Source organism: Podarcis erhardii (assembly GCF_964252035.2).
Source record: "Podarcis erhardii genome assembly, chromosome: 7".
Lineage (NCBI taxonomy): Eukaryota > Metazoa > Chordata > Lepidosauria > Squamata > Lacertidae > Podarcis > Podarcis erhardii.
In genome coordinates, this window is record NC_138511.1 from 2,339,485 (window position 1) to 2,351,645 (window position 12,161).

The window sequence follows — 12,161 nt, forward strand, 5'->3', positions numbered from 1 at the left end:
AGCTCTACGTTGGGCAAAAGATCCCTGCATTGCAGGGGGTTAGACTAGATGACCCTTGTGGTCCCTTCCAACTCTACAATTTGATGATTTGAATTTTCCTGTTCAGGCATCAAAAGGAGTCACACTGTCCAGCATTCATAAGAAATCTATATTTTGATCTGGCAGCATCCAAACTTTGCAACTCCCTGCCTATTGACATCAGGCAGACACTTTTGCCATATTATTTTCAGCGCCTGCTAAAAACCTTTCTGCTTCTGCAACCCTGTCCAGACCTGTAGAAGCTGCATTTTTAGCTTTTGAATGATTTTAATGATTTTGAATAATTTCTAATGATACCTGTTTTAAACTGTTTCTATTTAAAATTGAATTGCTTTTTAAAAAAACTGCTTTAAGTCTCCCCCCCCCTTAAAACCCAGTGGTACATCCATTTTATGGAGTAAATAAATACAACGTGCCGGCCTTCTGCTGGCTCATTTGCACCCAGCGGGCACTGACATGCTCCCTTCTCCAGCTCAAAGCATTTAAAGGGTTGAAGGGAAGAAAGAGCTCTTGGGCCACCTCAGAAGTACAGAAGTACATGGGCAGCTTGGTCTGTGAAAAGGACCCCATCTCCTAGGGGCCAAGCCCTTTTGGGCCCCCCAATGTTTTTGGGGAGGGGTTTCCCCTATGTTCAAAAGTGGCAGAGGAGGCTACAGACGGTGAGGCTTCAGTGGCCAACTCCTCGTCCTGCAGTGGAGGGGAAGGAGCGAGGAAGCAGCCCCTGGCCGGTGGCCATTGAAGGTGCTGCCGCACTTGGCTCCACCCCGGCTCCTCCGATGCCCTGATGTCACACGTGCGACATCATGCACCACATTATGTTGCCCCCTCTTCTCCTTTGGAAGCTGGTGCTTCTGCAGTTTCATCTTAAGCATGCATGGGTTCGCTGAGCCAAAATGGGAAGGTTTGCTCCAAAATCACACAGTGCACAAAACCCACAAAGGATGAGGAGAAATTCCATTTCCAAAACAATATGGGAATGGAGACAGAAGCATTCTCTGAAATGGACACCTCTCTTATTTTACCAAGGCTGTTCTCCAACCAAGGAATGTGCAAGAAATGCATATCCTAGTACAATGCACCCAGAGTTTCCACTGGCTCCCTACAGTTGCTCTTGACCTTGGGCAGCCCTTGGGCAGCTGCTGCTCCCAGATGCCCCCACCAGATTTCAGGCAGCCAAGGAATGAACCACCCACCTGCTGCAATTTTGCAAGAGGGACAGAGGCACCCACAGTGGGCATCTGGGCCACAGCAGCTGCCAAGAAGCCTGGGAAAAGTGTGAGACGCACCTCAGTGTATCTCAGCAGGGAAGGGAGGAGTCAAGGAGAACCAGGGGTGCTGGAGAGCATTTGTAGCCCCCCTTACTTACACCTGGCTACAGTTGGGCATGAGGATTAAAGGACTTACTCTGAGACTTCATAGGAAAGGTGAGTTTTTGGATTCTGAAGAGCCCTTGTAGCTTTAATCTACTCATGTTCACTCCTTGCCAGACTGATCTCCCACCCCGTTCTCTTCTTTGCCTCCCCCACTATTGACATTTAGGCTGCAAGTTCCTTGGGGACCAAGACCTATTTATTAGCGAAGCTCTATAAAGCACCATGTCGCTTATTGATAGTGCTGTGTAATTATGGATAAAGAGCAAGGGGAAGGGCAATTGCTTCACCCGGTGGCAGGGGAATCAGGGGAGCAAAGGCCTCCTGCAGGTGTGCCGTGTGTGTGTGAGGGGGACTCTTGCTCCATGCAGCTTTTCCACAGTTGCTGCGCCTGGACTTTGCCTGCTCAGCCGTGCGGGGGTGGGGTGGGGGGTTGACCTTTGGGAGAGTCAAGCTGCCCAGGGGGGCTTTGGGATCAGCAGGCTGAAGGGAAGCCCTTCCCATTTCCCCAGGCTCTGCTAGCAGCCGTTGGGCAAGGAAGGGAAGCCAGGAAGGGAGGGCGGGTAGCAGCAAAGGGCAAAGTGGCAACATTCAGCCTGGCATGGCTGCCAGGTCCGGCCAGGCACAGCATGCATTCATCAGCAGGGCAAAAGCTCTCGGACGGATGGCTCAGGTCAAATGAGAGAGAGAGAAAGAGAGAGAAACAGTGGAGACAGGCAGTGGAGGAGAAAAAGGAGGAAGAGGAGAGAGGTCAGGACCAAGACGGAGGACAACGGTCAGGATAGGCGCCAACTGGCCAGCCAACTCAGGCTGATAGCATGTGGAAGCACGCAGATTGAACTGGGATGGGGAGGGGGGGAGGGAATGAGTGCGCACACCTCTGAACCCCCGTGCGCAGCACTCTTGACCACAGGGTTGGCTGCTGATCTGGCTCCCAGGGCCCACTAAGCCACACCAGCCCACACCCTCTTCCTGATGCGCAATGCGTCTAACTGATAGCTGGAGCCCAGGGTCCAGGCTTCAAAGCCCAGAACCTCTCTGCACCCATCTCCAGGCACACCTTGCGCCAACCCAAGGCCTGATCCCTAGAGGCCTTTTGCGCTGCACCATTGCAGGGCCTCTTTCTCTCTCTGCACCAACCTCAGATTCCCTCTCTCAGGGCAGCCTCTCTCTGGATCTACACAGGTTTTCCTATCTCTGTGCACCGCAGAAGGTGTGCTCCTTACCCCTCCCCCCTGCATTGCCACAAGTCTGCATTCCTACCGCCTATCTTTCTGCAAAAGCCGCTTCCTAATGCCAGGGTCCCAGTCTGGACCCCCCCCCCCCGCTATTCACTTTATGGACCACCAGCGCCCTCTGTATGCAGCGGGGCACATGGCACCACAGCCACTTTGCCCCTTGGACTCCAGGACCCTGGGCTCATCCACCCTTCCGCTTGTCTCGCTGCTTCCCCCCAGGAAAAGCTCCTCCTCCTCACTGAATGGGTTTCCCATGGATGGGTGTTTGTTCTGCTTCAGTGATAAAGAGTGGGTTTTCCCAAGGAAAGAGGTGGGGCAAACTGAAAACTAGGAGACCAGTGGAAATGTGGATGTGTCCTCACTCCCGGCTGTGGCCCTCGCTGGCCCTCCCAGCTATGCTCTTGCCTCCCTTGCCCAAAGCCACCCAGCGTGCCCCAGCACCACGGCATTCCCTGGGGGTCTGTGGATTTATTCCACCCCACCAGGGTGTGAGCTTAGAGTTGGCTGGTTCTAGCTGGGGCCAAAGGGGAAGGAAGCTGCCAGCCAAGAGGGGTTTTTAGCAGGCAGGTAGCTGGTTGATCTCAGGGACCACAAAATGGGCTAAAGGGGGCAGCAGAAATCCAGAGGGAGGGGGAGGGAGGGGCAGTCACACTGAAAAGACCTGCGCAAGCCTAAGCCTGGGCACATGACTCCGGGTTCACAAGAGACACCAGGCAAGGATCTGGTGCGGCAGGATCTGGGCCGGCACTCACCATTCATCTGGGAGGGCGACAGGGAGTAATCCCGATTGGAGTAGCGTTTGTCTCCCTTCAGGCTACGACTTTGCCGGGAGGAGCCTTCCAGCATGTTGATGATCTCACTGCGGTCTATGTTGCGCAGAGCCGTGTACAGGTTTTCCACTGCCAAAGGAGAAGAGGAAGGAGACATATCAGCCAGACGTGACAGCAGGGGATTCATTTTTGCAACCATCTATCATGGAATGCAGCAGGAACAGGTTGTCCAGCACGTGCAGGAGGCGGCGGCTGCTGCTGCTGCTTCTTCTTCTTTTCTCCCCTCCCCCCATGCTTTATTAATTGAAAATTGTATAACAAAAATGATCATTAGATGTTGAAGACAGCATAAAAAGTAAAAATAAAAATAAAAATTACAGTCGTTCGTTCCTCAATTATTTGCTTTTTACACCATTTTGCAATTGATTTCAACGTGACCTCCCATCTTCCAATATATTCCCAGATTCTATTTCTTGGATGCACACTCACTTTATTTTCTCCACATTGTTTGGCTTACTTTAAGTATTCTATTATCCTATTCACCCACAGAAGTTCAGTCAATACCTGTCAACGGATTAATATTTTGATAATGTTCCTTTACACAAACACTATATATGTCCCACTCTCTGTTAAATTTTTCATCTGTAACGTCTCGTAACCTTGCTGATAGTCTCGTTAGTTCAGCATACTCTCTCAGTTTATTTTGCCAGTCTGATTTGAATGGGATATCTTCTCCATTCCAGCCTTTTACAATTAACATTCTGGCAGCAACTGTAACATACATAAAGACTCTCCTAAACTTTTTGGGAATTTTATTACCCATAATTCCTAGCAGGAAGGCTTCCGGCTTTTTAGGGAAGGAACATTTGAACATTTTCTTCAGCTCGCTATAAATCATTTCCCAGAACTATCTAATCTTTTTACAGTTCCACCACATGTGGATTCATGTGCCTTCAGCCTCCTTGCATTTCCAGCAAATGTTTACCCTAGATCTAAACAATTTGATAGTACAAATCCTCCTCTTTCTCTTATATCCTCCTCTTTCTCTTATATCAATCAATAATTTATGTTTAATTCTAGGTTTTCCCCCATTCCGGATAAATCTTGATATATCCTTCTGCCAATCTTTGAAGCAGCCTGCCATCCCTATCACCGGAATGGACTGAAACAAGAAAATCATTTTTGGGAGTATGCTCATCTTTATTGTGGAAATTCTTCCCCCCAAAGAGATATTTAGCCTGCTCCAAATTTCCAGTTTGTTTTTGGTTTCCTTCCAAGTGTTAACATAGTTATCCTAGAATAAATTGATATTCTTAGCTGTGAACCATATACCCAGATATTTCACTTTTTTGCTAATTTCCAGGCCGCATATAACTTGTAATTCGTTTTTTCCCTTGCACATCCATATTTTTTTTACCAATAATTTGATTTTCTTTGTGTTAAGTTTAAAACCCGCCACTCTCCCAAATTCATTTATCAACTCTAGTGTTCTCAATAGACTTTCCTTTGGGTTCTCTGTCATTTTTATCAGGTCATCAGCAAAGGCTTTGAGTTTATAAGATTTCCCCCCAACACTATACCTCTTATCTTCCCTTCTTCTCTTCTCTTTTTATTCAGGATTTCCAATACTAAAATAATGGAGACAAGGGGCATCCTTGCCTGGTTCCCTTCCTTATATTGCATTCCTCTGTGATGTTGCTATTTATAATGAGTTTCGCTTTTTGTTCTGAATAGCTCGCCTGTATTCCTCTGCAGAAAGTGTCACCAAATCCCACGAGGTTTATTTGTGTTTTCATGAAACTCCACGAAACAGGCTTCACTTGTCCACATAATATTTGGATCCGGTGGAATGAATTTGCGCCTTGAAAAGCATGTAGAGCTGGAAGAGGATGTAGGAAAGACTGTCCTTCTTTTGACTTCCTTTCAACTCTAGGTACTTTTCAAGGAAGAAAAAGTAACCCTCCTCACAACCAGGGAGGAAATGAATGCTGGCAGAAGATCCCCAAGAATGTACCTTTAGGGAGACTAGCCATGCACAAATGAGGAGCATTGCCCCCCCTCACTGCTGGCCCAGACCAGGAAAGAGCAGGCCTGAGGGGGGTCCGGCATGGCCAGCTGCTCCAATGTGCGATGCATTCAATGTTTTGATGGGTGAGGGTGAAGGAATGCCATGTATCGAATGTGGCCATGTGCAAAGGAAAGTCCCCCGGGGGAACCTTAGTTCTGGTGGTGTGTGGCCTCCCTCTTCAGGACAGCAAGAGGTGAAGCCCATGCGCCCCCAGCCCCCTTGCTAATACGCACTGTTGGCACTCTGGCCGCCACGGCTGGTCCACAGGTTCAGCAGGGCCAGGCTCTGCTCCAGAAGGGAGTTGGGATTCTCCACACGGATCCTATTGATGTCATCCACACCAAACTGCAGCTCCCGGGCCAGTTCTGGAGGGAGTGGGGGGTGGCGGGGCCAGGAAAGAGACACAAAGCACAGCAGCCATCAGACATGGGGGGGGGGGAAGCAGGAAGGCCCTGCGACCGGCCCTCTGTGCCGGGGGCAGTGAACCATTTGCAGCCCGAGGGCCAGCATGCAGAGCAACCTTCCAAGGGCCACATGCCAGGGTGGTGGGAGAGCAATGGAAGGGACTCTTCTGCTGCACAGGGGGCTGGTGTCTGCACACAGGTCGGTGCTCCTCTCTGCCTTGTCTCCAGGCAAGCAAGAGGCGTTGTCAGAATCCAGGGACACATCCCAGCCAGCCCAAAACTCTGTGCATGCAAAACAAGGGCTAGTGAGGGGTGTGGCCCAAGGGCAGCACCAAGAGTCAGACAGGAAGGCCTGAAGTTCCTCACCCCTCCCTGCTGTTGGGTATGCCACACTTGATGCAGTTTAGCTATATATTTAGAAAAATATTAAAATGCTGCCCAGAGTGGTTGGGGCAACCCAGTCAGATGGGTGAGGTACAAGTAATAAATTATTATTATTATTATTATTATTATTATTATTATTATTATTAATAATAATAATAATGGTTTACAAGAAGTATGTGCGAAATCACACAAGAAAAACCATACACAACTGTTGTAATCAGATATGGAAGGATGTGCTCCTGATTGCTGAGGGTTAATGGAGCAGAAACGGTTCCAGCCTGCATTTCCAAGTTGGCACAGGAGGCACCTGCTGAATCTCCCCAGGCAGAGTCTTCCCTACAACTGGGCCCATGACACTGAAGGCTCAGTGCTTGCTGTTGCCAAATGAGCCTGGCCAACTTGGGGAACGACCAGCAAGAGGCTCCTGCAGAACATCCCAGTGACCGAGCTGGGAGACAAGGGTTCTGGAGACTTTTTTGCCAGGTGGGTGTTCACAAAAAAAAAAAAAAACCCACAGGGAGTGTGTGGGATAATAGCAGGAAAGATTCCCACCCAGCAAGCCCAGAGTGCTGAGAACTCAGAGCGTCTGAGGTCAGTTGTGGGAACAGATGGGAATATTTGTGGCATGGAAAATGGCAGGATGTCAGCAGGAAGTTACGCAAGAAGTGCCAGTTGGAAACGAGGCTGTATGTCTGCCCCAAAACACTTGCAGGCACAAACAGTATTGGCAGCAGCATTGTGTATAAGCGCCTCGATGCCTCCAGAAGAACAAATCATGAAAGTACAATGAAAGGGACGCCTGGAAGGGCCTTTCACCCCTTTTTTTGCAAGGACACCAGTGTCACTCACCAGCCCAACTGAGGCCCAAATGCTCTGCAATGACAGCCATCTTCATGTCTGTTCTGTCCTTCTCTGTGCTGCTTACTGAGCCTGGGGGGGGGGAAGGGGGAAGCAGAGTAAGTTTTGGGCAAAGACAGGGCACAAAACTCACGGTCACTGCTGGGGTCTCTGGCATTGTGCAGGTTGTTAGCAGGTTGTTAACAAGGTCAAGAGGCTGATTGGTCCCTTTCTCAACTTTGTCCTGGTCTCAGTCACAAATCCTGTTCAGTTTCTCTACTTCTACTACTACTACTATTATTAAAATTTCTATACTGCCTGAAGCTGTTACCATCAAGTAGTCTGGCACTCAACCCACCTGGGATGCTAGCTTTCCACAAAGGAAACAGAGGAACATATAAACTCCCTGCCTGCAGAAAGCTCCTATCATCATCATCATCATCATCATCATCATCAGTTGCTTTTCAGTTGTACTGAAAGCGTCTCAAATTAAAACCAGTTAAGAACATCCAATAAAAATCTAGAAACACAGCTGAAGCGATAGAAGGGTGCACAGATCCCACCTCACTGAGAGACACCAGAATGTCTCCCTTCAGACTAATGGCAAAAGGCCGTCTTGAATCCCAGTTCCATTTCCTGATCTATGAGCTGCCCTGCCAAGCCCCCTCTTCTGGCCCCAAGGACTCTTACCCAGGGTGCTCTCGCTGGGGAGGCTGTATCTCTCACGCAAGGCTAGCGGCGTCAGCGTTCTCCTTCGCTCCTCACTGCCGGAACTCTGGGGGCATCAAGGAAAGGCATAACCTCCAACATTTGTCCGATAAAAATAGGGACAGCCCATTCCATAATGATAATTTTACTATTTATACCCCACACATCTGACTGGGATGCCCCAGCAGCTTCCAACATATATAAAAACATAATCAAACATGTATCACCAAAAAACCCTTCCCTATACAGGGCTGCCTTCAGACGGCTCAGGGGGTCAGATAACTCCATACCCTCCAACATTTCTCCAATGAAAATAGGGACATCCTAAGGAAAAGTGGGACATTCCGGGATCAAATCAGAAGGCTTCTCTAAATCAGGGATGTCCCTGAAAAATAGGGACACTTGGAGGGTCTGGAAAGGCTGGTGATTTTCCTGCCTCCAGGAGCCACTGAGAGAGGAAGGAGCAGAGAGACATGGCAAATTGGAGGAAGCCCTGGCTTACTGCACTGAAATCTTGCAGTTTTGCTTGACCTTGTGTTAGTATTAAACTGAATGTCTAATTCCTTACCGTACTGTGGTACCTCGGGTAACATACGCTTCAGGTTACACACTCCGCTAACCAAGAAATAGTACTTCGAGTTAAGAACTTTGCTTCAGGATGAGAACAGAAATCGTGCGGCAGCAGCGGGAGGCCCCATTAGCTAAAGTGGTGCTTCAGGTTAAGAACAGTTTCAGGTTAAGAACAGACCTCCAGAACGAATTAAGTACGTAACCAGAGGTACCACTGTACTGTGCTAGGGCCCATCCAGCTGCAATTAGTGAAACTATTAACAGTTCTTTAGACAATGTGTTATATGACTTTCCCCAACCCTTTTCTATCTGGTGATGTATTTATGCATACATATATTTTATGTAAGCTGCTTAGAGACCCTCTGGGTGACAGGTGGCTAATAAGTTTAATCAGTACTATTTTTCTAGAAAAAGAGAGGCTGGAACTTACCAAAACGCCTCCCTTGTTCTCTTACAATGGTGATGGTGCCCATCTGACAGCCACCAGAACTCACCCGAGAGATGCCGGAACTGAGTTCCAGCAAGTTCCTCCTGGGGGAAAAGCCCTGCGTTTAACGACTAAATAAATAACATGCTCAGGCGCGACTCACCTTGGAACAGGGCGGCATTGTGATGTTCAGGTGGCAGAGGACATGCTGGAGCTCCTCGTACTTCATGGCTTTGCGGAGGAAGGACAAGGAGCCGCTGGCTTCCCGGCTGCTGTCTCGCACCTGCCCCCAATATTATTATTATTATTATTATTATTATTATTATTATTATTATTATTATTATTATTTACTACTACTACACAGCTTTTCTTCCTGACAAGGACTCAGTTAAGCTTATGAATAAAACAGAAACAACTAAAAACATTTTTTGAAACCCAATAATTTAAAAACAATTATACATTTATTTAACTAAAACAATATGTGTGTGTGTGAGAGAGAGAGAGAGAGATTAAAAACATGCAGCAAATTACAATAAAAACAGCACAGTACCAGCCCTTTCACTAAATGCAGTCAGTTCCCAAAAGCCTCCTGGAATGAGAATTATTATCATGATAACAATTATTTATTTATACCGCCTTGTTCTCAGAAAGGGACTCCAGGACAGCAGGGAGGGAGGCTGTATAACTTCTCCCAGGAGGGAGTTCCAATCTGAGAGCAGCCACCAAGAAGGCCCTCTCCCACGTCCATGCAAGTGGGCTTGTGAGGGTGGCAGGACCGAGAAAAGGGGGGAATGTGGTTTTTCAGAGAGCTTGGACCTAAGCCTCACAGGGCTTTATGGGCCATCATCAGCCCTTTTGAGTCGTGCCTGGAAACGGAGCAGTAGGCAGTGGGGCCGTTGTAGGAATGGGACTGAAGGCTCCCTATAACCCCAGGAAGTGAGGAGAACAATGGACGGGAGTGATCTATTCCTCAGAGTCAGGATCAGTGCTGATGGGCTTTCTCAACAAGTGTTTGGAAACGGTGCTCCACAAGTTTTCTCCAAGCTTGCGATGTCTTTTTTGGCCCCCTCCACACCTTGCTCCCTTCACTGAGCTACAATTTCCAGAGTTCCTTAATGAGCTGAACAGATGGGGAGACCAACACCAACTGGACGCAGGTTCCTCACACATCTCCTGGCCTATGCACCTGCAGGTGGGCTCGAGAGAAAGACTAGGTGGGGCGCTGGTCCTGAGCCACAGCGATGTGGGACTTGTGATGTATTGGAGCCACGTCCTCTCTGAGGGGGAGATGGCACCTGCTCCCCACTGCAGGGACAGGACGGACCGCTGGCTTGTGCTTCCACGCTGGTGATGGGAGGGTATTGTCCACTGTGCAACGGGAAGCAGGTGTGGGTGTGCTGCCCTCCAGCTCCTGACACCTGAAGCAGCTGCTCCACTTCATCCAACAACAGGCCTGGGCCCTGTATCTGGGCACTACAAGCTTTTAAGGTGTGGGTTTTTTGGGAGGGGTTATTGGGTTGTTGTTGTTGTTATTTTGTGTATTTTGTGGTTTTATATTCTGATTTTATTCTGTGAACTGCCCTGAGAGCTGTGTATATAGGGTGGTATATAAATTCAAACAAGCCGGGAAAACATGATTGCCAACCAGATCATGATGAATTTCAGTGGCATCACAAGTGAGAGCAGCAGCAGGCTGGTCGATCAGAGCCCAGCGCTTTTACTCCAAAAGCATCCTGCTGACCCCCTTGCCTCTCACCTTGACAGGGATGATCAGGCGGTTCTCCCGGAAAGACTGGAACAGGAAGCTGCGCTGCTGGGTGGCCTTCTTGATGGGCACCAGGTTCCCAGAAAGCTCTGTGTGCAGGGGCATCCCCTCCACCACCTGCAGAAAAAGGCAGTAAGGTCTCCAAGCCTTTGAAAGGGTTATGCTCCACCTCCAGAAATGGCAGCTCATCATGAAATGCTGTCATGGCACAGGTTTAAGGCCATCCTAGAAGCTATGTTGGGCAGGTACTTTGCTCTGGCATGCTTGTTTTTTAAATCAATCAATCAATCAATCAATCAATCAATCAGGAGGCATTTGAGCTAAACTCCCCCTCCCCAGCAAACCCCTTTAAAATTGTTGTGGGTCTTAGAGGGCCACTAAATAATTTTTCTGCCTGTTGTAGCAATTGTAAACAAGAAGAGTTGGGATTTGATATCCCGCTTTATCACTACCCGAAGGAGTCTCAAAGCAGCTAACATTCTCCTTTCCCTTCCTCCCCCACAACAAACACTCTGTGAGGTGAGTGGGGCTGAGAGACTTCAGAGAAGTGTGACTACACCAAGGTCACCCAGCAGCTGCATGTGGAGGAGCAGAGACGTGAACCCGGTTCACCAGATTACGAGTCTACCGCTCTTAATTGCATTTTTGCAGACACACTACAAACCATTTGAATGAAGGTCACAAATCACTGTCTGGAAACCACTGCAATGTACAATTCTAATGCTACTAACAATGGGCAAGGGCTATGACAGCACTTAAAAAGCTCCTTCTAGACGGCCGCCTGTCCCTCAGCCAAGAGCTTCAGCAGGGCAGGGCCCCAGGTACCAGGGGAGCTACCTCAATGTCCCGGCTGCGTGCCACTTCAGTGAAGTTTTCATGCTGCTCAAGCGTCTTGTCCACTTTGTCGTCGGTCATGCAGTAGCAGCGCAGGCGGCCCTCGCGGCCCTCGTTCATTTTGGCAAACACCACGAACTTGGCCATGTAGGGCACAGCCGCCAGCTCTTTGTACAGCAGCATAGCAAAATGGATGGCTTCGGCTGTGCACGGGCAGTCTGCCAGCCAGAACCTGGGCAGGAAGAGGAAAGGGGCACATGGAAGAAGCCACAGGCTCACCACCTGGCCGTCTGTGCACGGGCAGTCTGCCAGCCAGAACCTGGGCACATGGAAGAAGTCACAGGCTCACCACCTGGCCGTAACCAGAAATTTAGGAAGCTGAGCTATTTCCCAGACTTTCAACAACAACAACAATTTATTTATACCCCACCCATCCGGCTGGGTTTCCCCAGTCACTCTGGACAGCTCCCAACAGAATATTAAAAGCACGCTAAAACGTCAGACATTAAAAACTTCCCTAAACAGGTCTGCCTCTGGTTAACCTTTTTCTATGTTCCAAAGCTATGCCAGTTTAATTGTCACTTTGAGGTGCAATGCACACAACTCCCCCAAATGGCCCCTCAGGCTCACCTGGCAGAAACATTGGTGGTGAAGTTTGCACACTCGTTGGCATAGACAAGCTTTGTGGTCCCTGTGATGTCCTCCCATTGTGCTGGGGCTGTTCCTCCTGAGACAAGAGAGTGGGGA

The 12,161-nt window shown here is 48.9% G+C and overlaps 1 protein-coding gene across 7 annotated transcripts in view; it reads right to left on the minus strand.

Annotated features, from left to right (window-relative positions):
- ANK1 (ankyrin 1) overlaps window positions 1–12,161 on the minus strand; it is a 221,804-nt gene that overhangs the window by 19,409 nt on the left and 190,234 nt on the right. For all 7 annotated transcript variants that reach the window (XM_081869997.1, XM_081869998.1, XM_081870002.1 and 4 more), the window contains 8 exons: window positions 12,045–12,141; window positions 11,418–11,646; window positions 10,572–10,697; window positions 8,979–9,098; window positions 7,801–7,885; window positions 7,123–7,203; window positions 5,719–5,850; window positions 3,400–3,546 (listed from right to left, as the gene is read on the minus strand). In XM_081869997.1, coding sequence (XP_081726123.1) covers window positions 3,400–3,546; window positions 5,719–5,850; window positions 7,123–7,203; window positions 7,801–7,885; window positions 8,979–9,098; window positions 10,572–10,697; window positions 11,418–11,646; window positions 12,045–12,141 — 1,017 coding nt within the window. The remainder of the gene's footprint in view (window positions 1–3,399; window positions 3,547–5,718; window positions 5,851–7,122; window positions 7,204–7,800; window positions 7,886–8,978; window positions 9,099–10,571; window positions 10,698–11,417; window positions 11,647–12,044; window positions 12,142–12,161) is intronic.